Source organism: Rhinopithecus bieti, unplaced genomic scaffold, assembly GCF_001698545.2.
Source record: "Rhinopithecus bieti isolate Rb0 unplaced genomic scaffold, ASM169854v2 scaffold_24263, whole genome shotgun sequence".
Taxonomy (NCBI): domain Eukaryota; kingdom Metazoa; phylum Chordata; class Mammalia; order Primates; family Cercopithecidae; genus Rhinopithecus; species Rhinopithecus bieti.
Window position 1 is genome coordinate 1,447,472 of NW_016811410.1, and position 24,030 is coordinate 1,471,501.

General features: G+C 55.5%; 1 protein-coding gene across 1 annotated transcript in view; it reads left to right on the forward strand.

Moving 5' to 3' along the window:
- STK32C (serine/threonine kinase 32C) overlaps positions 1–23,936 on the forward strand; it is a 98,382-nt gene extending 74,446 nt beyond the window's left edge. The window contains 12 exon segments of the mRNA XM_017893858.1: positions 5,475–5,626; positions 6,690–6,711; positions 6,713–6,756; positions 6,758–6,865; positions 7,866–7,903; positions 8,033–8,122; positions 8,315–8,418; positions 9,140–9,256; positions 10,723–10,848; positions 10,944–11,075; positions 22,316–22,383; positions 23,254–23,936. Coding sequence (XP_017749347.1) covers positions 5,475–5,626; positions 6,690–6,711; positions 6,713–6,756; positions 6,758–6,865; positions 7,866–7,903; positions 8,033–8,122; positions 8,315–8,418; positions 9,140–9,256; positions 10,723–10,848; positions 10,944–11,075; positions 22,316–22,383; positions 23,254–23,392 — 1,140 coding nt within the window. The 3' untranslated portion in view covers positions 23,393–23,936.
- The last annotated feature ends 94 nt before the right edge of the window (positions 23,937–24,030 follow it).

The following is a 24,030-nucleotide window of genomic DNA, read 5'->3' on the forward strand; positions in this document are numbered from 1 at the left end:
GCCATCGCAGCATGGCCCCTACAGCTGCCACCCTGGCCCCTCGGTGAGCCCGCCAGTGTCCACCTCTTCCCAAGAGGTTTGTGGCCTCGTGAGGCTTCTTAACTCCGCCGACCATGGCCTAGGAAGCGGCCACTTAGCGTCAGGGGAAAACCGAAACCCCAAAACTGGTTCCCACTCACCACGTTAGAATCCTGAGCTCAACCAGGGAGAGGGGCCTGGACAAGTGGCCCGTGGGACACAGCTTCTCAGGGACGTCAAGACGACAGCTTCGGGGGGGCTCTCAGGAGGGACAGAAGGAGAGTAGGAGATGGAGCAGCCTCTGGAGTGCACGGGAGCCCAGCTCTGCCTGGGGGACCCCTCTGCCTCCAGTGCCCTCCCCAGAGGCCCCATACTGGGCTGTGCCTTCCTCAGCCACTGCAGACACCTTCTCCAGCCGCTTCCTGGGCACTGACCCTCCCGTTTTTGTGGTGCCTGGCACTGATCCCTGGGAGGAAGCCTGCCTTGCCCTGTCTCACCCTGCTGTCCCCACGTCCCCAAGCTCTGCTTCTCCTTGGGACATCAGAAGCTCCCCCAGGTAGGATTAGGAGGTGGTTTCATACCGTTTAGAGGCCTTAGGTACTAAGGCATTTGCTTCTGGGGAACAAAAATTACTTGGAAAGAGGAAGAGCTTGGGTGAATCACTGAAATCTGCAAAGTGCCTGAACAGCATTCAGTTGAAATGGCAGTCACATGGCTGCAGGTACCAGCCTGTTCCAGGTGACGCCATGGCCTCCCCGTCAGTGGCGCTTCATGGGGAAAGTCCAGGGCTCCCGAGCCCGGGGTTGGCTTGTTCCTCTTCATGGCGAGACCTCTAACTCCATATCCTCTTTGGGTTTAAGTCGATGATTGGAGGAAGCAGCCAGGAAAGCAGGGACCAGTTTCCTGGAGGAAGCAGTTGAGTCGGACCTGCCTGCCCTCAGCCCCCCAGGCCTGGTCATAAAAGGCCGCTGGGTTTCCAATCTTTTTTGTAAACACTGCTCTGTGTGATCTTGGGTGCTGATGTCCCTCCAGACAGAGAGACTGCACCAACCCCAGGGCTTTACGCCACCGTTCATTGGAACCTCCTGCATCAGGGGCCCGAGGGAGCCTGCTGGACCTGCCTTCTACTCTGTTGTCTTCATCTAAGAGCACTTTGATGTGATTGACTTAATCAAATCCATTTCAACGGAAAACCCCACACCACCCCCAAACCACCTTGAGCGTGCCCGCCAGTCCAGGCCTCGAAGGGTGGGTCCTAGTAATAAGGGGCGGGGCCAGGCTCCCCACCTGCTGGCTGGGTCAGAAAGCGGTGAAGGAGATTGGGGGAAGCGGGCTGCTGGGTTGGCAGGTGCTTGGATGAGGGCGCAGCGTGAGCCCCGGTGAGGCGGCTGCCTGCAGGTGTGGCCGCGAGTGGTTAAAGCCTACAGGGTGTTTTCAGGGATGCGTATACACAGGAGATGCGAAGAAAGTGAGTTTCCCGCCAGAACCAAGTTCCGTAACTCAGTGTCTGCAAACAACAGAAGTTTCTCTTGTAGTCCTGGAGATGGGAAGCCTGACACCTGGCAGAGTGGGTCCTCTGGGTGGCTCCGTGGGAGAACCCGCTGTGCTTTCTCCTGGCGTCTGGTGGCTGCTGGCCACTCGTGGCGTCCTCAGCTGCTGCCGCGTCACTCCATCCCCAGGCCGGCATCTTCATATCGCTGCCTCTGCCTCACCTTCACGCTCTCTCCCCCCATGCCTATGCCGTCTCCTCGCCCCTGCACCCGCGCAGTCCCCTCGCCCCCGCGCCTGCGCCGTCCCCTCGCCCTCGCGCCCGCACCACGCCATCATCTCTTTTCTGTCTTTTATGAGGATGCCTGTCATTGGCTTTAGGGCCCATCCCCGTTCAGGGCCTCCAGATCCTCAACTTAATTACATCTTCAAAGACCTTTGTTCCCAATAAGGCCACATTCCAAGGCTCCTGGTGGCTGTGTCTTTTGGGAACACACTCGGGCCTGCTGCTGGGGGTCGAGGCATTCCCCCCAGGGTCTCCAGGGAGCGACCATGGCAACTCAACCTGCCCTGCCAGTACCTCGCGTGGGGCTGGCACAGAGGAAGACTTACAAGCTTTTCTTGAACTGCAGTTGAGCTGAGCATGTTCCAGAACACAGAGCCCAAAGACTCGGGAGACCTGGGTGTAACCCTGCCTCCCCTTGCTCCTCAGGGCAGCTCCTCCCACAGGTCCAGGCCAGGGGCTTCGATCGTGGCTGATGGCTCCACCGACCAGGGCAGTTTGTTTCCCAGGTGGGGTAACAGGCTGGAGGGAACTGGATCTGCTGCTTTGTTCTGGTGGACAACGGAACTGTGGGTGTGCGAGGCCAGGCATGTGTGCGCGAGCCCAGATGTGTGTGTGTGCGAGGCCAGGCCCTGACTTGAGGCGGCTCTTCTGTCCCTGCTCCCTGGCTGCGGGTGACAGGATGTGTGTGATGGGGAGAGCAGGCTCGGGTCATAGGGCCAAGGGGCTGGCCCCAGATGGAGCCCAGGCTCCACGCTTGGGAAGGCAGGTGGTCCTGGGTGAGCTCACTTGGCAGGAGGGTGAGGTCCTGACTGGAGTAGACACCCAGTCAGTGTCCGCCACACCTGTGACTGGGCCCAGAGGGCACGGGAAGCCCAGGTGCCCTGGAGAGTGGGCTGTGGGGGTTCAGCACCCCAAGGGAAGGCATGTTCTTCCAGAGATTCCTCACGTAAGCTGCAACGTGAGCGGGAGGGGCAGGGGGACCCCGGAGAGGGTTGGGTGGCTTGGGCAGGCAGCTTTCTGGGGCTTTGCACAAGGGACAGAAAGCCTGAGGCTTGGGACCGGCTGGAGACGGCCTTGGGCTCTGGGCACTGGCGCTGCTCCAGGCAGAGGTGGGCTCTGCAGCTCCCCCAGCAGCAAGAGCCCTGGCCCGAGCCAGTGCCCCCAAGCCAGGCTCCTGAGGGGCAGAGGGTGGGGGCCGGATTTTCCACCCTGTTTGTCTCACAGCCTGTCTGGTCCCAGCCCCAGGGCAAGAAATAGCCCTTCTGGAGCAGTTTCCAGATCTGCAGTCGCCACCTTGAGCCTGCAGTGGCCGTCTGCGGGAGGCCATGGGTGCCGGGGCTGGCGCGGGAGAGCACTGCTCCTTCTGTGCCTGTGCAGAGTGAGGCTGGGGCTTCCGTCTGGAGCACGGGACTCCTCTGCCTCCTGTGGCCGTGTGCATGGGAGGAAGGCCATGCTGCTGAGCCACGCGACTCTGCCCCGTTGGCAGCGGGAAGCAGCGGGAGAGGGTCCTCGGAGCTGAAGTGGGCAGCCAGGGCTGCTGCAGCTTATGCTCACTGTCATTCTGAAACCCTCAACTGGCTTTCAAAATAACAATTTTAAAAATGGTCACAGGAAATGCAGGAAGTTCAGGAGTAACCCCGCCCAGCCCAGCCCTCCCAAGGCGGCCTCGTTCAAGCTCAGTCTCCGTCTGTTCTCAGGCTGCCTGCAGCTGCCCCCGCTCCTCGGCAGGTGTGGCCGTGTGTTCGGGAGCCCCCGTCAGCACACGCACCTCTGGGTAGCCCCCAATACAAGGCTCTTCCTGTCTTTCCAGGCCCAGCTTTCCCCACCCACCGGTCGGGGAGGTGCTGAGGCCATGCCTGGTGCCAGCTTCTTGGAGAGGCCACACTTAGAGCCCATAGTGCCAAGTCACTGTCTCCCATGCCATGATGCTACAGCTGGATCCACCCAGACCACTGCTTGGCACCGTCAGATGTGCTTTCCTAGTTTGGGCCAGCCCTGTGCTCTGTGCAGTGTGACTCCCAGTGGCCCCTGGGGGGAGGGAGGGTCACCGCTTTGCGTCACAAAAGGACTGAGTCTCAGGGAGGGGTCTCCAGTAACAGCCCCGGAGCCAGGATGTGACTGAGACAGGTGCCTCCAGGGCCACACACTAAGCAGTACAGGAACCTCTGAGGGCAGAATCACGGCCTCCAAACACCCACGTCCAAATCCCCAGAACAAACATGTTACCGTTCGTGGCAGAGAGGGATGAAGGTTGCACGTTGAATTCAGGCTGTTAATCATCTGACTTTATTTTTTTAGAGACAGTGTCTCGCTCTGTCACCCGGGCTGAGTGCAGTGGTACAATCAGGGCTCACTGCAGCCTCAACCACTCAGGCTCAAGCAATGCCCCCTTCTCAGTCTCCTGAGTAGCTGGGACTACGGGTTGTGCCACCACGCTTCCGGGGCATATGACCAGGAGCCGAGGGCCGTCTGTGGCCCACCTTGTGATCCAGAATCGTCCAATTCCTCCAGGTCCTCCGCTGGGCTCCAACTCCTTGAGGACCAGAGAGCAGAGGTTGTGGAAGGCCTTGGAAGTGGGTCTGGGTTACCTGTCCTCTCCCAACCTGGGAAAGTCTCTCCCAGCCTGAGTGGGAGACAGGGGTGTTGGCTCTGCTGCTTACCATTTTGTGCCTTAATTCTTGGCTTCCCTTTGGGGATCTTTGTCTTTAATTCTGATTGACATTCCTTGGCCGCAAGGGAGCCCCGGCTCACTGATGCTTCTCACCCCTTGCCTCACTTTGATCCTCACTGCCAAGCAATTAGCTGTGCGTCTGCGGCGTCAGTGTTGACACTGACGATCTGTGCTCAGAGGGCACGGTGCCTGAAGAGCTACGTCGGGACTGGTGCCGCGGAGGGGTCCCGCTCTGGTGGCAGTGGTGGCCCTCAAGCCCCATGCTCACTCCGTGTGTCTCCTCGCAGGACAGGGTGAGGGGCCTTGGCCTCACGGTGTTGAGACGGGAGGTGGTCTCTGGAGTGTGGAGTGATGCGTGTCCAGGGCGAAGCTGCAGCCATGGTTGATGAGGCTTTCTGGGTGCAGGGCTCTGTGCTGAGTGGGTTTTCGCATTCATTCCCCAGTACCCCTCCAGGCTGCTTGCTGCTCCAAGCCCTGGAAAAGGATGTTGGGGTTTAGGAAGGCAAAACTCCCTGCCCAGGTCATGGCTGGTGAGGGGCCCTCCCCGCACAACTAGCCACTGTGTGGCTCCGACTCACGCCTGGGTGCTCTCAGGCCCGGCCCTGTCCGTTTGCAGCTAGTGCTGTTCACAGGTGTGACCTGCGTTTCCTGCTGCAGACTGGAAACACAGGACTGAGTCTCAGGGAGGGGTCTCCAGCAACAGCCCCGGAGCCAGGATGTGACTGAGACAGGTGCCTCCAGGGCCACACGCTAAGCAGTACAGGAACCTCTGGGGGCAGAATCGTGGCCTCCCAAACACCCACGTCCTAATCCCCAGAACAAATGTGCTGCCATATGTGGCAGAGAGGAATGCATCTGCCACGTCCAGGAGGCAGAGGGGCTATGGTGCGTCCTCAGGTGTCCCCGTGTGTCCTCACGATGCATCCCCAGGCATTCCCATGCATTTCCAGGTGTCCCCATGTGTCCCCAGGCGTCCTCAGGCGTCCTGCCGAACAGCCCTGTGCCCCCCAGGTGTGCATTGTGCAGAAGCGGGACACGGAGAAGATGTACGCCATGAAGTACATGAACAAGCAGCAGTGCATCGAGCGCGACGAGGTCCGCAACGTCTTCCGGGAGCTGGAGATCCTGCAGGAGATCGAGCATGTCTTTCTGGTGAACCTCTGGTGAGCCTGCTGTGGCCTCTCTGCAGAGAGACTCGCCGCCCTGAAGCTGGGAAGGCACTGGCTATGCTCTCCTGCCCTTGGTGCTCCCTGGCCCTCATGCCTTGGAGATGCCCCTGCCACCCACAGGCCCTTTCTACCTCTCCCCATCTGTTCTCCTTCCTGTGCCCCAGGGCTGGCAGGGGCCCAGGTGGCCATGGCATGCTGGGGTTAGTTAATGCAGTTTCTTCTGAGCCTGCTGGAAGCCCAGGGCTTCCCTACGATGGAGATGTGCCCCCATGGAGTCTCCGGCACTAGTCAGTGGGGGAGAGTTTAGGGACTGAAAAACTCACCACCATCATCGCCGTCACCGCCATCATCACCACTGTCACCATCATCACTCTCATCACCATTACTGTAATCAACACAATCGCTATTGTCACCATCGCCACCACAGTCACAATCACTGTTATCACCATCACCGCCACCCTCAATCATCACTGTCACCACCTCACCATCACCACCACGGTCCTCACCATCACCACCACCACCACGGTCACAATCACTGTTATCACTATACTTTTACAGTCACTGTTACCACCATCACTACCACTACCACCACCATCACTGCCATCGTCCTCACCATGGATGCTGGTTATTAAATGCCAGCTCTTTGCCCAACACTGTGTCAAGAGTGTTACCTACGTGGCCTCATTTTTTTTTTAACAACCCTCTGAGGCAGAAGTTTGTATCCCCATTTTACCGAAGAGGAGACCAGGCAGCCGAAAACCCGAAAAACACCCAGAGGCTGGGCACTGTAGCTCTGCCTGTGCATTGCCACTCCAGGTGCCTCTGGCCCTCAGCTGGGCCACGTCCAGCACAGGGTGGTGTGTCTTTCCACGAATCTGGGCCTCAGAGCAGCTTGGGCTGGGGTGCCATCCGTGCTTTGGGTAGCCTCCTGGGAATGCCTGGTGACTGAATGCTGGGTGGGGCTGTGGTCCTTGGGGAGTGTGTCGGCTGTGGGAGCAGCCGTGACTGGGCTTCCCCACTGTGCACAACACCAGGCTAATCCGTCGGTGCCCAACAGGTACTCCTTCCAGGACGAGGAGCGACATGTTCATGGTAGTGGACCTGCTTCTGGTGGGGAGGGACCTGCCTACCACCTGCGCAGAACGTGCAGTTCTCTGAGGACACGGTGAGGCTGTACATCTGCGAGATGGCGCTGGCCCTTGACTACCTGCGTGGCCAGCACATCATCCACAGGTGTGTGCGTGGCAGACAGGGCGGGCAACCTTACTGACGTGGCAGGGCTTCAGCACCTCGGGTCAGACTGCTGGCAGGGCGTCCACACTCCCGCAGAGCGGTCAGCTCCTCTGCCCCACCCTCGCCTGAGGCCTGCCCCAGCTGTGGCACCTGCGCCGACCAGGTCAGCCCCATAGCTGTGTGCCTGGTGTCCATGTAGGGGGCCTCGTCTCAATAGCCCCAGCCAAGACTGGGCAGAGGGCTGTTAGCCCTGGTGGACAGACACAGGGCCGGGTCACAGCAGGTGGCTTTCAGCTGGTCCGTTTAACTGAAGGCTCCCGTTTGCCCATCCACCATGTCCCAGGGAATCCAAACTAATTTTAACATTAGCTTAAAGCAGATGAAATTAGGAAGCAGAGCCGGTGTGATGGCTCTGAAAATAAAATTTAAAAAAAGAAAATAGGAAGCAGATTATGAAGGAAGTGAAATTGGGAAGCAGAAATTAGGCTGAAATTCTGCAGCTATGGAACAAAATGAAAATATCTGTGAGGTATATTTTAAAGCCGAATAGACTGGTGTTTGCATTCCTGCTTTTGGGGACTTGGATGTCTGGTTATGACCTGGTCGCTGAGCACTGGCTGCATGCCTGGAAAAGTAGGGGCAAAGCGAGAGCCGAGGCGGCTTGGTCTCCTAGAGGCCGAGTCGTGGAGGGGGAGGGCAGGCCCTGCCAGCAATTGCTCTCGTCCTCTGGGGCTCCAGGCCCCCTCCCAGCGTCCGGTGCCAGGTGTGTGCTGCTGTCCAGATGCCACGGGAAACAAAGTGGCTGACTTCATCGCCTCTGCCCCTACCCAGAGGTCCTAGTATCGTCCGAGGACCAAGTCAGGCTCCCAGGCCTCTGCCTCGAGTGGGTGACCGGAGGTTGAGGGGAGTGTCCTGGGGACTCCAGGAATTGTGGCAGAGATTCCAGGGCAGAAACAGGGCAGATTTCTCAACTCACCTTCCCTCTTTCTGCCCTGTCTAGAGATGTCAAGCCTGACAACATTCTCCTGGATGAGAGAGGTGGGTGGGGCTGGGTGTGGGCAGCCCAGGTGGGTGGCGGCAGGGATAGGCCTGTGAGGGGAGGGGGGTCCTGCACACAAGGATCGTCTCTGGTCCTGGGACAGCCACAGCTGACCCCTCTCTGCGCAGGACACGCACACCTGACCGACTTCAACATCGCCACCATCATCAAGGACGGGGAGCGGGCGACGGCGTTAGCAGGCACCAAGCCATACATGGGTGAGCCCGAGCTGGGGTTCCAGGTGGGAGCTGGCTTCCTCCAGCTGGGAAGGACAAGACCTCGGTGGCTTTTCTGTCCCACCCTGGAGGCAGCCTGGTCTCGGGGTGTGGCCTCAAGGTGCCGGCCCTGTGCCCACGGGTCCAGGCTGTGATCCCTTGGCAGCTCAACTGGTCCTTCTTTCTGTCGGAAAGCTCCAGAGATCTTCCACTCTTTTGTCAACGGCGGGACTGGCTACTCCTTCGAGGTGGACTGGTGGTCGGTGGGGGTGATGGCCTATGAACTGCTGCGAGGCTGGGTATGGACCCCCTGCAGCCCCGGGTTTGGCCGCCAGGTCCCTGCTGTCTGCCCCCACCAGTGGGTGGCCTGAGTGCTGGGGAGGGGGGCGGCCACCCCCAGTGCCCAGGCGTGCAGGGATGTCTCCACTCTGTCTGAGGAGTCACGTTTTTAGCAAAGTGTGCAGTTGGTGATGGAATGCCTGAGCAGGGGGAGGAAGGACAGAGTCACTGTGGTTTCCCGAGGCCGCTGCTGGGGCCTGCAAGCCGGCCTCTAGGGGGGTGGACAGGGCTGAGAACGGGCCAGCAGGGGTGCTGCTGCCTTGGAACTTTCCACAAAAAGTTTATTTTGGGGCCCTGTGCTCTCACCCTTGTGGCCATGGCGAGGCCAGTTCTGGGAGACTGGGAGGCTGGGACCCTCTTGCAGACCATACCCCTCAGCCCTGCACAGGACCCCACCTCTGAGGAAGCTCCCTCCTGGCCCTCTGGGGCTGTTCTGCCTGAACCCAGGCCCCTGGGATCCCAGCCAGATGGGCGCAGCAGCCATGGTGCAGGACCCGGGTGCAAGCTTTATCTAACCCAGGCTCCCCCGAGGCAGGTGAAGGCCAGGCTGTGTGCAGAGCCGTGCCTGCACTTGGGGTGGGGGAAGGGGGTCCTCTTAGGGTGATGCCACCTGTGTCTGGCGTTGTTCTGGGCGTCCTGGGGGCCAGGAGGACCTGCCCAGTGCTGCCTCCCTGTCTCCAGAGGCCCTACGACATCCACTCCAGCAACGCTGTGGAGTCCCTGGTGCAGCTGTTCAGCACCGTGAGCGTCCAGTATGTCCCCACGTGGTCCAAGGAGATGGTGGCCTTGCTGCGGAAGGTGAGCCCCCATCCCTGAACCTCCTTGCCCACCGAGCACCCACCTCCCTCCCTCATTCATCTGTGGCTCGGGGCACCCCCTCCAGTGCACACTTAGTGCCGCTTCCTGGCAGACACAGGTCCCTTCGCTGCAGCCTGTGGGGGCCTCCACAGATGGCAGCCCCAAGCCCCAGAAAGCGAGCTGGTGGCAGGCTCTGTGGCCCTCTCACCAGGTGCAAGCCCTGCCAGGTCACTGGTGTCCTGGTGATCCCCTGAGCTGTGTCCCCAGGCACCCTCACAGCAGGCTTGTGCACCCGCCCTGCCTGTCACCACAGAGGAGCCCTGAGCTGGGTCCCTGTGTCCCATATTGGAAGGAGGGTGTGGGGTAGGTGGGTTCAAGCCCATGCTATCTCCGGGACGCTTTGCCCCAGTGCCTCCCAGGGAAGGTGGGAAGCCACTGCTCACTGCAAACGCCTCTCAAGGGACGTCAGCCTGGCAGGGACACGGGCAGGGGCGTGGCCATCAGTGGTGCTTCCCATTTGTGATCTGGGACTAGGCCGGGGCTGTGCCTTGACTGGGCTGTGCGGCTCCCTGTTCAGAGCCTCACTGTATACACCATGGGGGGTTCGGAGTCAGAGCCAGGCGCAGGCAGGACAGGGAAGGGAGCGAGTGTGCCGCACGGGCCCAGCTGCCTCCCGGCTCCCATGTCTCAGGCAGGTGGGGCCTCCTGCCTTGGCATTGTAACCAAGCAGCCTAAAGTCAGGGAGGCCTTGCCTGCCGGGGGCCTCTCCCCAGCCCCGAGAGAGCCTCTTCACTCTGCTTTAGCCCTGTGAAGCTCGGCCACACCTGCTCAGGTGGTTCACAAGGTGGCACTGGGCTAGAGAGGGCCTGCGTGGGGACTGGGGATGACCCACACGCCTAAGCCCAGGCCTGGGAAACCTCGCACGGGGTCTGGGTCTGCAGCATTTTCCCTGGAAAAACGGGAGGTGCCAGTGCTGGGATGCTGCTTCCCAGGCCACGCATGGCTGCCCTGGGCTCACCTGGCCTGTGGAGTTCCCATGCGGTGAAGGGAGTGGCTCTGGAATAGTTACTGTGAGGCCAGCAGCGGGTGGAGTGTTAGCTGCTAGCCAGGCCTCGGCTGCCACCTCCTGGCAAATCCCAGCAGAGCCTTCCCTGCATATCCCTCTGCTGTCCTCTGGCGCCAGGGGTTTGGGCAGCAGCACTCAGATCAGGTGTCCCTTGGGCCACATGCTGAGCCAGCCACAGTGCTTGGCCTGATGTCGGCACCACCCTTCCTCACGTGGCCCCGAGGTTCCTGAACTCCGAACCTCAGGCCTGGTAGGACCCTCCTCAGGGTGCCCTGGCCTGGGGGTGGCGGGCTATTCCGTGCTGGTGGGCTGTGGGCCCTGGCTGGGGGTGGCGGGCTATTCCGTGCTAGTGGGCTGTGGGCCCTGGGCCCTGGACCCTCTAACTCATGCCTGGTTACAGCTCCTCACTGTGAACCCCGAGCACCGGTTCTCCAGCCTCCAGGACATGCAGGCAGCCCCTGCGCTGGCCGGCGTGCTGTGGGGCCATCTGAGTGAGAAGAGGGTGGAGCCGGGCTTCGTGCCCAACGTAAGCCTGTGGGCGGCTCAGTGGGCGGGGGGGGGGGCTCTGGGCTGGACGTGGTGTCATCCATGGGCCAGGGCTCAGCACCCATTCCTCTGTAGAAAGGCCGTCTGCACTGCGACCCCACCTTTGAGTTGGAGGAGATGATCCTGGAGTCCAGGCCCCTGCACAAGAAGAAGAAACGCCTGGCCAAGAACAAGTCCCGGGACAACAGTAGGGACAGCTCCCAGTCTGTGAGTGCCGGAGCAGGCTCAGGGCACGGTGGCGGGCTGGGCTTGGGGCTCCTCTCCACCACTGAGCAAGGCGTGTAGGGACCCCTGGCAGCCCACACATCTTGGAAGTCCAGACCGTTTCCTGAAGTCCTGAGAAGGCCAGAGACCTCCCTTCTGCGTTTCCCAGCCCCCACCTCGCTCCTATGAAGCAGGTGGGCAGGGACAACCAGGGCTGGGGTTGTGTGTGCGGGGACGGCCACGTGAAGCCCTCACACTCACCCAGGTGTGCTGTGTTGGTTGTGTGTGCGGGGAGGGCCACATGCCCTCACACCCAGGCATGCTGGTGTTCTGGGGCCACCAGGACAGGTAACCACGAATCAGGTGGATGAAGAACAGCAATGCATCGTCTCCGAAAAGGATCTGAGTTGTAATGAAATGGTCTCCCACACAGCTGGCTGTGTGTGAACGGCTCTTTGTCTCCTGCGGCTCCCCTGTCTTGATAATTGGCTCTGTCTGGGCAGCGGGCAGGGTGAACCCGTTGGGCAGTTACGTGATGATCTCACAGTTTCTGTAAACCGGAAGTCCGGCATGGCGCAGCTCTGCTCCCTGCCTCCGGGTCTCACCAGAGTGTAAGCAAATACTGACTGAGGGCGTGGTCTCGTCAAGGATTTGATGGGTGCTGTGGTTGGAATGTTTCCCCTAAAACTCATGTTGGACTTTGTTTCTTGTGGTGGTAGCGATGGGACTTTTGGGGGCCGATGGGGCCATGTAGGTTCTTCCAGCATGGGTGGGGTTAATGCTGTCGTAAAAGGGTGACTTTAGTCCTCTTTTGAGTCTTTGCTCCTCTGCCGTGTGAGGACAAGGCGTTCCCAGTGTGGATGTGGTTCGTGTTCTGCGTGAACGTGATATTCACAATAGAGCATCAACAGGCTCCTTTTAATCAGCAGATTTAAAAAAGAAGTAAAAAGACGCTGTTGTCTCAGGGTGTGGAGGCCTGAGTCCATAGCAAAGATGTCAGAAAAGCTGTGCCCCCTCTGAAGGCTCTCCAGAGAGGGAAACCAGTCCTTGCCCCTTGAACCTCCGGCAGAGGCTGCCTTGGCCTAGACACATACCCCCAGCCCCTGCTTCTGCTGCCGCGTGGGGTCTGCCTGTGTGTGCATCTCCACCTCCTCCCCTCTTCTCATAAGGACACCTGGCATTGGATTTAGGGCCCACCCTGATCCAGTATGGCCCCATCTTATCTTGATGATATCTGCAAAGACCTCACTTCCAAATGAGGTCACATTCACAGGTACCCAGGATTAGAACTTGAATGTATCGTTTTGGGGACTCAGTTTGGCCCATACCACCAGGATGTGACTGATATTCACCAAGGAGTAGCTACAGTTATGTGTTGATGTCGGGGTGACAGTGATGACCCTGGGTCCCTCAGTGGTCCCCTTGCCCCTGGGTCTGCCTCAGCCTGTGGTGGATGTTCTGGGAAAGTCTCATGCCCAGGATGAGGTATGAGCCCTCTTGGGAGACTCAGGGACAGACAGTGTGCAGAGCCCAGCTGGCCATGCTGAGATCCCAGGAGGCTCTGGGTGGGAACAGGTGAGGCCAGGCACTCATGAGCAGGAGGAGCTAGGCTTTGTCTTGGGTTGGTTGTGGGGAGATGTTTTGGCTGGAGGGTGGGAGGTGTTCTGAAAGGAAAGCATCACTCCAAAAAAAAGTCCCACTGTTAACTTGAGGCTGAGAGAGGTTTTTGGAAACAGCTTATTTTGATATAATTCACATTCCATACAATATACAATGCACCCATGTAAAGTGTATAATTCTGTGGTTTTTAATATAGTCACAGGGCTGTACATCCTCCACCACAATCTGATTTTAGAACCTTTTCATGTGCTGTAAGAGACCCCACTTGTTAGCAGTCACACCCAATCCTCTTTCCTCCCCTCCCCTGGCAGCCACGAAGCTACTTTCCGTCTCTGTAGGTTTGCCTGTTGTGGATGTTTCATGGAAGTGGAGTTACACATTATGGGGTCTTTGCAGCTGGCTTCTTTCACTTCGCAGGATGCTTTCGAGGTCCATCCACGTTGTAGCCTGTCAGTGCTTCATTCCTGTTGATGGCTGAGTAATATTCCACATATATATCACCTTTCCTTTATCCAGTCATCAGTTGATGAGTATTTGTTCTTTCCACTTGTTAACATTTTTTATTATTATGAATAATGCTGCTGTGAACGTTCACATACAAGTCTTTGTGTGGATATGTACTTTTATTTTTGGGGGGCGCATACCTAGGTGTGAACCTGCTGGGTCATATGTGACTCTGTGCTTTGTGTTTGGAGAAAACGCCTACCCTTTTCTACAGCAGGTGTGCCATTTTATGCCCCTACCAGCAGTGTGTGAGGGTGGTAATGTCTCCATATACCTGCCAAGTCTTGTTATTGTCTGGTTTATTTTTTAAAAATTATAGGTATCTTAGTGTGCAGTGATTGTGTGGCTATGATTTGCATTTCTCTGATGATGCTGAACATCTTTTGAGGTGTTTTATCAGGTATTGTGTCTACAGAAATGTCTATTCAAATTTTTAAAAATTTTTATTGTCTTTTTTTAGTCTACTCTGACAATGCATTTTAATTGGCATATTTTATTTTACTTTATTGTTTTTGTAGAGACAGGATCTGGCTTTATTACCAAAACTGGAGTGCAGTGGTGGAACGATGGCTCACTTCAGCCTTGACTTCCTGGGCTCAAGTGATTCTCCCTGCCCCAGCCATTAGAATAGCTGGAACTGTAGGTGTGTGCCACCACACCTGGCTCATTTGAAAAAAATGTTGTTGAAGAGACAGGGTCTCACTGTGTTGTCCAGGTTGGTCTCAAACTCTTGGAGTCTTCCCACCTAAGCCTCCCAAAATGCTGGAATTACAGATGTGAGCCATTGTGCCTGACCTAATTGGTGTATTTTAGACCATTCACATTTAAAGTGACCATGGAGGCTGAGGAAAGAGGACTGCTTGAGTCCAGGAGTTTGAGACCAGCCTGGGCAACAAGGTGAGACCCATCTGTATTAGTTTATTTTCACGCTGCTAGTAAAGGCATACCTGAGACTGGGTGATTTATACAGGAAAAAGGTTTAATGGACTTACATTTCCACATGGCTGGGGAGGCCTCACAATCATGGTGGAAGGCAAGGAGGAGCAAGTCACATCTTACATGGATGGCAGCAGGCAAAGAGAGAGCTTGTGCAGGGAAACTTTTGTTTTTAAAATCATCAGATCTCATGAGACTCATTCACTATCATGGTAACAGCACAGGAAAGACCCATCCCCATAATTCAATGACCTCCCACCAGGTTCCTCCCACGACACATGGAATTTTGGGTGTCACAACTCAAGCTGAGATTCGGGTGGAGACACAGCCAAACCTTATCATTCTTCCCCGGCTACTCCCAAATCTCATGTCCTCACATCTCAAAACCAATCATGCCTTCCCAACAGTCCCCCATAGTCTTAACTCATTTCAGTATTAACTCAAAAGTCTACAGTCCAGTGTCTCATCTGAGACAAGGTAAGTCCCTTCTGCCTATGAACCTGTAAAATCAAAAGCAAGTGACTCCTAGATACAATGGGGGTAAAGGCATTGGGTAAATACAGCCATTCCAAATGGGAGAAATTGGCCAAAACAAAGGGGCTACATGCCCCATGCAAGTCTGAAATCCAGCAGGGCAGTCAAATCTTAAAGCTTCAAAATGAACTCCTTTGACTCCATATCTCACATCCAGGTCATGCTCATGCAAGAGTTGGGTTCCCATGGTCTTAGGCAGCTCCGCCCTTGTGGCTCTGCAGCGTACAGCCTCCCTGCCGGCTGCTTTCATGGGCTGGCATTGAGTGTCTGTGGCTTTTCCAGGTGCTTGGTGCAAGTTGTTGGTGGATATACCATTCTGGAGTCTAGAGGATGGTGGCCCTCTTCTCAGCTCCACTAGGCAGTGCCCCAGTGGGGACTCTGTGTAGGGGCACCAACCCCACATTTCCCTTCTGCATTGCCACAGCAGAGGTTCTGCATGAGGGCCCCAACCCTGCAACAAACTTCTGCCTGGACATCCAGGTGTTTCCATACATCCTCTGAAATGTAGGTGGAGGTTCCCAAACCTCAATTCTTGACCTCTGTGCACCTGCAGGCTCAATACCAATGGAAGCTACCACAGCTTGGGGCTTGTACCCTCTGAAGCCACAGCCTGAGCTGTAACTTGGCCCTTTTTAGTCATAGCTGGAGCAGCTGGGATGCAGAGCAGCAAGTCCCTAGACTGCACACAGCAGAGGGACACTGGATCTAGCCCATGAAACCATTTTTTTCCTCCTAGGCCTCTGGGTCCGTGATAGGAAGGGCTGCCACAAAGGTCTGTGACATGCCCTGGAGACATTTTCCCCATTGTCTTAGTGATTAATATTCAGTTCCTTGTTACTTATGTAAATTTCTCCTCAGAAAATGGGGTTTTCTTTTCTCTCTCTCTCTCTCTTTTTTTTTTTTTTTTTTTTTTGAGACAGTCTTGCTCTGTCACCCAGGCAGGAGTGCAGTGGTGCAATAGCGGCTCATTGCCACTACAACCTCCGCCTCCTGAGTTCAAGTGATTCTCCTATCTCAGCCTCCCAAGTAGCTGGGATTACAGTCATGCACCACCACACCCAGCTAATTTTTATCTTTTTAATAGAGACAGGGTTTCGCCATGTTGGCCAGGCTGGTCTCGAACTCCTGACCTCAGGTGATCTGCCCGCCTTAATCTCCCAAAATGCTAGGATTACAGGCATGAGCCACCATGCCCAGCCAGGATTTTCTTTTCTATTATGTTGTCAGGCTGCAAATTTTCTGAACTTTCATGCTCTGTTTCCTTTTTAAAATGGAATGCCTTTAACAGCACCCAAGTCACCTCTTGAATGCTTTGCTGCTTAGAAATTTCTTCTGTCACATACCCTAAATCATCTCTCTCAAATTCAAAGTTCCACAAATCTCCAGGGCAGGGGCAACATGCCACCAGTCTCGTTGCTTAAAGCATAACAAGAGTCACCTTTGCTCCAGTTCCCAACAAGTTCCTCATCTCCATCTGAGACCACCTCAGCCTGGACTTATTGTCCATATCATTATCAGCATTTTGGTCAAAGCCATTCAACAAGTCTCTAGGAAGTTCCAAACTTTCCCACATTTTCCTGTCTTCTTCTGAGCCCTCCAGACTGTTACAGCCTCTGCCTGTTACCCAATTCTAAAAAGTTGCTTGCACATTTTGGGTATCATTTCAGCAGCACCCTACTTTACCGGTACCCATTTACTATATTAGTCTGTTTTCATGCTGCTAATAAACACATACCCGAGACTGGGTGATTTATACAGGAAAAGGTTTAGTGGACTCACAGTTCCTCATGGCTGGGGAGGCCTCACAATCACGGTGGAAGGCAAGGAGGAGCAAGTCACATCTTACATGGATGGCAGCAGGCAGAGAGCTTGTGGACTTACAGTTCCACATGGCTGGGGAGGCCTCACAATCATGGTAGAAGGCAAGGAGGAGCAAGTCACATCTTACATGGATGGCAGCAGGCAGAGAGCTTGTGCAGGGAAGCTTTTGTTTTTCAAACCATCAGATCTCATGAGACTCATTCACTATCCTGACAACAGCACAGGAAAGACCCGTCCCCATAATTCAGTGACCTCCCACCAGGTTCCTCCCATGACACGTAGGAATTGTGGGAGTTACAATTCAAGCTGAGAGTGGGGTGGGGACACAGCCAAACCTTATCACCAGCTCTATAAAATACTTAAAAAATTAGCCAGGTGTAACAGTGCATGCCTGTAGTCCCAGTGACTTGAGAGGCTGAGGTGAGAGGATTGGTTGAGCCCAGGAGTTTGACACCAGGCTGGGCAACATGGCAAGATCCTGTCTCTACCCAAAAATTTAAAATTAGCCGGGTGTGGTGGGACACACCTGTGATACCAGCTACACAGGAGGCTGAGGCAGTAGGATCGTGTGAGCCCAGGAGTTCAAGGCTGCAGTGAGCTATGGTCATGCCCCTGCACTCCAGCCTGGGTAACAGAGAGACACACTGTCCCGTAAATAAATAAGTGATCATTGATAAATTCAATATGATATCTACCATATTTATAAGTGTAGTCTATTTGTTGTTCCTTCTTTTTTCCTTATTTTTCTGCTTTTTCTGGTTTTAATTAAGCAAGGATTGTGGTTTATCTCCTCTCCTAGCCTATTATACTTCTTTTTGAAATATATTTAGTGGTTGGCCTGGACATTGCAGTATACCTTTAGCATACAGACTGCCTTCACCTGACACACTGCGCCCTCGTGTGCAGTGGGGTGCCTTGTGACGGCGCCTCTCATGCATCCCTCCTGTTCCTGACGACATTGCTGTCATTCATTTCCTTTGTATGCTGTAGCTGCGCACTATGCTATAAATGCTCACTATGTTGCTACTACTGTTATTTTAAACAGTTATATTTTGGATCAATTAAGAAAAATTACAAATTTCATTTTACCTTTATTCATTCCTCCTCTAAAGTGCCTCCTTTCTTTATGTAGACCCAAGTTGCTGACCTAAATCATTTTCCTCCCCCTGAAGAACTTTGTTTAACATGTCTTATAGGACAGGTCTAACGGAGATGAATTCCTTCCCTTTATGTTTGTCCAAAAAGGTCTTTATTTTTATTTCACCTTTAAAGAATAATTTCACTGGATATAGAATTCTAGCTTGGTAGGTTTTTTGCCTTCAGCACTTTAAATATTTCACTCCACTGTCTTCTTGCTTATGTGATTTCTAACAAGCAGTCTGCTCTAATTCTTTTTCTGTAAGTAGAATTCCTCGCTACCCTCCACTCCCAGCTCCTTTCAAGATTTTCTCTTTGGTTTTCTGCAATTTGAGTAATGATATGCCTAGGTGCAGATTTGTTTTGATATCTTCATTCTGCTTGGCGTTCTCTGAGCTTCTTGGATCTGTGGTTTGGTGTCTGTCATTAATTTCAGAAAATTCCCAGTCATTATTATTTCAAATATTCTGTTCTCTTTCTCTTCATCTGCTGGAAATCCAATTATGCATGTGGGGTGCCGTTTGAAATTGTCCCACAGCTCTTGGATAGTCTGTTCATTTTTTTCACTCTTTTTTTTCCTCTTTGCATTTCAGTTTGAGAATTTTCTGTTGACATTTCTTCAAGCTCATAGATTCGTTCCTCATCTGGATCCAGTCTACTGAGGAACCATCAAAGGCATCCTCATTTCTGTTACGGTGTTTTCTATTTCCAGCATTTCCTTTTGATTCCTCCTTGGAGTTTCCATCTCTGCTTACATTGCCCATCTGTTCCCCATCTGTTCTTGCATACTCTTCCCTTAGAGCCCTTACCATATTAATCACAGTTATTTTAAATTTCCTGTTTGATAATTCCAACCTGGGTGCCATATCTGGATCCATTCTAATGCGTGCATTGTCTCTTCACACTATTTTTTTCCTTAAGATCTTGCAGTCTCCCTTGTAATGTTTGTTGAAAGCCGGACATGATGCATCTGGTAATAAGAGCTCAAGTAGATGGGCCTTTAGTGTGAGGTTTGTTTATGTTATTAGGCCAGGTTGGGGCAGGGTTTAATGTCTGCTGTAGCTGTGGGTACCAGAGGCTTCACATTTGTTTTCATTTCCTTGGTTGCCCTTGGGCTTCCCTATATCCTCCTCCTCAGAGAGAGTCTGCATTTTGTGGCCCTATCTGCTGGAATCCCTGTCACACTGCAGAAGCCCTGTGGGTGTGTTGGGAAGGTGGCGGGGAGGGAACTGTTCCACAGTCTGTGACCACATCTCAGTCTCGGGGGCCTGTGCCCCTTCACAGTTGTTGATCTGCTTTTCCCCTCCCCTTAAGTGAGACAGGCTAAAGCGGGGTACAGGCTGAAAACCAGTCTTCCCCCAGTGAGATAAACCTTTCCTTTGGAGAGCAAATTCCATTTGCTGTGGAGAATGCTCCAGGTATATTTCACAGCACTGACTGTCCCCATCCCATGCCAGAGCCGGGAAGGGATTATCCTTGGCTTCATTAAGACCTGGCAGGGTTCCTGGAGGGGAAACCCACAAAAGGTTGGGGGCCCCATAAGACTGCAGCCCGGGAGTTCTGCATACAACCCCAACCGTTCCCCAGAGCTGCCTGGGAGGTGTTCCTGCAGCTCCTGCACCATCATCTCTGCTCCAGGCCAGTGGGTCTTGGCTGTGACTGCTCACCTGTCTCTCTAGACTTGGGGGTCGCAGTGGTGCTTTGACCTCCGCTCTCTGATGGGTCCAGGAAAAGTCATTGATTTTCATTAGTTCAGCATTTTTCCTGTTGCAGGGATGGGAATGAGGCCTTCCACGTTGTTCGCGGCAGAGCAGAAGCCAGAAGTCCTTGCTTGTCTTTGTGTTTCTGCATAAGAGTTATGTATTTTATTTCCTGGACGCAGGTGTCTGGTCAGACAGGTGATTGGCAGGTGTCTTCTCCTGTTCCGTGGGCTATCTTTTCTCTTGCTTGAGGGCATCATTTGCAGCAGGGAAGTCTTGTACCTTGACGTTGTCCAACATGGCGATTTCCTCAGCTACGTGGACCTTGACGTTGTCCAACGTGGCGATTTCCTCCTCGGCCACGTGGACCTTGACGTTGTCCGACGTGGCGATTTCCTCCTCGGCCACGTGGACCTTGACGTTGTCCAACGTGGCGATTTCCTCCTCGGCTACGTGGACCTTGACGTTGTCCGACGTGGTGATTTCCTCCTCGGCTACTGTGCTTTGTCTAAGGATCCATCACCTCAGCTGAGGCCACGGGGATTTACTCCCACACTTCCTTCTAAGTATCATATAGTTTCAGCTCTTGCGTTTAGCTGCGTGATTCATTTTGAGTTAATTTTTATGAATAATGTCAGGTGAGAGTCCAGCTTTATTCTCTCATCAGTGGATATTGGACTGTCCCAGCATCATTTGCTGAAAAGACGATTCTTTCCCCATTGAATTGCTTTTGACATCACACCTTGTTTTTTGACTTGCCATTTTGTTCCATTGGTCCAGATGTCTGCCCTGTGCTGGGACCATCTTGATAACTGCAGCTTTGTAGCAAGCTTTCAAATCAGGTTCTGTGAATCCCCCAGTTTTGTTCTTTTTGGACATTATTTGACTATTCTGGGTCCCTTGCATTTCCACTGAATGCTGAGGGGTTTGACAATTGTACCTGAGCTGCCAAGCAGATTTGTGATGGTGTTAGGGACTGAAGCCTGGTCCATTTCCCAGGCCCCTCATCACTGTGGGTGACATCTGGGGTCCGATGCTGTGTCTCAGCACATGTGGAGGCACCACGGGTGCCCTGAGATGGGGATTCCTGGTCGAGTTACTCAGAAAGTGCATCCAGGAGAGACCCCCGTCCCCCACTGCCTGCGGGATGGGAGATGCCAGCAGAGCTTGGCTTTCAAGCAGAAATCCAGAAACCCTGTGGGGAGCGGCTTCAGCCTTCAGGGGACCCTGGAGCATCACCTGTGACTCAAGAGGTCCCTGCCCTGAGGGAGCTGGGCTTTCAAACGCCCACACCCAGCAGTCATGGGCGAAGGGCCCCTTTGTGGCCCCCTGGCTCTGTGTGTGCTGGCAAAGGGCTCCAGCCACCCAAGGAAGAGGCACAGGCAGGGCCGTCAGAGGAAGGGCAGGGCAGATCCGGGCCAGGCACAGAACCCACTATGGCGTCCTGCTGGGAGCGCTCCACACACCTTGGGAGTCCCTGTGGAAAAGGGTCGTGCTTGCACATCTCGGTGACTCACAGCCCAGCTTCAGCGCCGCTCAGAGCCACCTCTTTCAGATGTTTCTGGAGCAGCTCCTCAGGCTTCTGGTAACCTCTCTGCCTAGGAAAACATGGCTGTGAACATTGCAGGATGACCAGCAGCCCCTGCCACTGGGCTGCACACAGGGCCACGACGGGTGCTCACATTCTGCATCCTTGGTGCCCACCCCAACCCCTCCCACCCTGTGTCACTGTGGATTGCAAGATCCCGGTGGCTCAGTCAGACCCTCATCCTGGGAGGTGGAGTTGGCAGTGAGCCAAGATCACGCCACTGCACTCCAGCCTGGGTGACAGAGCGAGACCAAAAATAGGATCCATGGATAGCGGGCAAGAGTGTCCAGGTGGTTGAGGCACAGATGACACTGACAGCGAAGAGACCCCTTAGCCCTGGGTGGGGCCGTGAAAGCATGCCGTTGTCCATCTGGAGTGAACGCAGACTGTTGTCACACACTGCGTAATGACGCCTCCTTCACTGGCCATTCGCGTGGGATGGTGGTCCCGTAAGATGGAAACACTGGATTTTGCTATACCTTTTGTATGTCTAGGTAGGGGTGAGCGTTCTTGTGTGCACCCACTCACACATCCCCTCCGGCCTTCAGAGCCCAGCACCCTCCCTCGCAGGGCCTTGGCTGTGACATGAGTGACTTCCTGAGCCTGTGGATCTGAGGCTCTGTGGTCCTCAAAAGTGGACCTCAGCTGCAGATGGGGGCCCTTTTAACGCCACCCCGAGGCCTGCGACTCCCTGCACTTTCCACTGTGACTTGACTGATCTGGGTCTGTCATTTGCTCACACATTGGTAGTAACTGACGTCACCATCCAAGTCCGTGGCCACCATAATGATGCTTTCCCCACACCATGCCGGCGTTGAGTGACCAGCACCCCCTCCACCCCACCCATACCCTCCCAACCCCTGCGTCTTGGGAATCGGTCCTGCCTGCCCATCACACACACCAAGGGTGGGTCCTGCAAGGGGCAGCCTCAGTCCACAAACCTGTCCTGAGGGCTTGCTTCTAAGACAGCCCTGGTTCCAGGATTCTCTGGGCAGGGCCCCAGAAGCAGGCCTGGGATGGGCTTGTGTGTGCTGTGATGAGGGGCTGGGAGAAGCTGGTATGAGACAGGAAAGGCCTGGCAAGGGAGTGGTTTCCAGCAAAGTCCCGCAGAGAACAGCTTCCGCCTGGTCCGGCAGGCCCCACGGAGCAAGTGCAAGCCATCCACCCTGAGGCAAGGGAGCTGGGCATTGGTGTCCCTCGGGCTTGGGTGAATCCCCCGCGGAGATGCGAGCTTCCTGGCAGTCTGGCTCCTGGAGGGCCAGGATGCTTCAACAGCCCAGAGGCCATCGGCCAAAGAAAGCCACAGGTGGAGGCCTGATGGGGATGCCCAGACACTCACTTGAGGGGAGTGGGTGGAACCTGGACAGTGTCCCCCACACTTACATGTGCCTTTCCGTCCACAGGAGAATGACTATCTTCAAGACTGCCTTGATGCAATCCAGCAAGACTTTGTGATTTTTAACAGAGAAAAGTGAGTGTGTTGGGGGTGGGTGGGCATGGTGGCAGAGAGGAGGAAAATGGGGCTAAGGTTTAAGGTTTTCTTGGCCACATGAGCTGGCATCCATGGGCCTGGGGTGTGTGGCCCCACTGTCTTTGGGGACTCTGAGCAGCGGCTGTGGAGGGGAGCGGCAGGAGGCCCCTGCCAGGCTCTGGCATGTTTGAGCTCCCGCGGGGCCTGTGGCTGGAATCTGGGGAGAGACTCGTCGTTTGCCCAGGTGAGGGGTGGTGACTTCCTAGGAGGCCCCATCAGAGCCACGTCAACTCCCCACCCAGGCACTCTCAGTCTCTCAGCAGACCTCTCCTCAATGTCAGGCCCTAGAGGACAGAAGGGCACAGATGACTAGCAGCAGGCAAGGCCAGAAATAGCAGCAGCTGCCACCTTGGGGCCCAAGGGAGGATGGGTGCCCCCTCTGCCTGTGCGGGGCAGGAGGGCCTCCTGGAGGAGGTGTCTGAGCTCTTGTGGGCAGGACTTGCAGGGCGTGTGCAGACAGGTGAGGGCACTGGCTGGCACCCCGGGGGTCAGACGATCGGGTGAAGAATGAGGCTCAGCCGAGCCTTGTTCCCAAGTCACTGACCTACGGCACCTGCAGAGAATCAGGCCTTTCGGCTTCTGGCTGGAAACACCCGAGCCTTGCCAGTGTGCTCACGTGCCCCACCCGCCCCCAGGCTCCCTGCCGCACCCAGTGTGTTGGGAGCCTGGCCTTTCCAGCAGACACCCAGCCTGTGGCCCATCTTGGGCATCCACGCCATGGCCTGTGCCGTGAGCCCATGGGCAGGTCATGGGACCATGAGGCCAGGGAGGTGGGGGCATAACGCCCTCCGTGTGTTCCTGTCATCCCAGGTTGAAGAGGAGCCAGGACCTCCCGAGCGAGCCTCTCCCTGCCCCTGAGCCCAGGGATGCTGCAGAGCCTGTGGAGGACGAGGAACGCTCCGCCCTTCCCATGTGCGGCCCCATCTGCCCCTCGGCCGGGAGCGGCTAGGCTGGGATGCCCGTGATCCTCACCCCTTGAGCTGCTTTGGAGACTCGGCTGCCAGAGGGAGGGCCATGGGCCGAGGCCTGGCATTCACGTTCCCATCCAGCAGCCTGGCTGGCAGTGCCCACAGTGCCTGGACACATTTCACACCTTGGGCTCGTGGTGGTGCAGGGGACAAGAGGCTGTGGGTGCAGCGGACGCCTGTGGAGGGCAGCAAGGAGGGCATTGCCTGCGGGCCCCCGAGCCCCGCCTGGATGGAGGAAGCGCTGCTGGGCACTCTCTTACCGCTCATGGGGGGCCGGGGCCGTGGATGAGACAGGAGTCTTTGTCCCCACTCAGCCCGAGGCTGTGCACAGCCCTCCTCACAAGGTGAGCCCTTGCAGAGCAGGCCGCGGGTGTCCCAGGCTTGGCTCAGTTCTTGGAGGTCAGGGGCGCGGGTTGGGGGTAGTGGGTGGGGAGGTGAATGTTTTCTAGAGATTCACACTGCCCCAGCAATTTCTGTATCGTTTTCACTTCTGAGAATTATAACGTGAGAACTGCTCGGTGTTGCGTGTTCTGCGCATGTCCTGTGTCTGCCTGGCCATCAGGCCTGTGCCTGCAGTTTCTGGTTGGCCTGGACTTAAGACAGCCAATTGGGGGTGCAG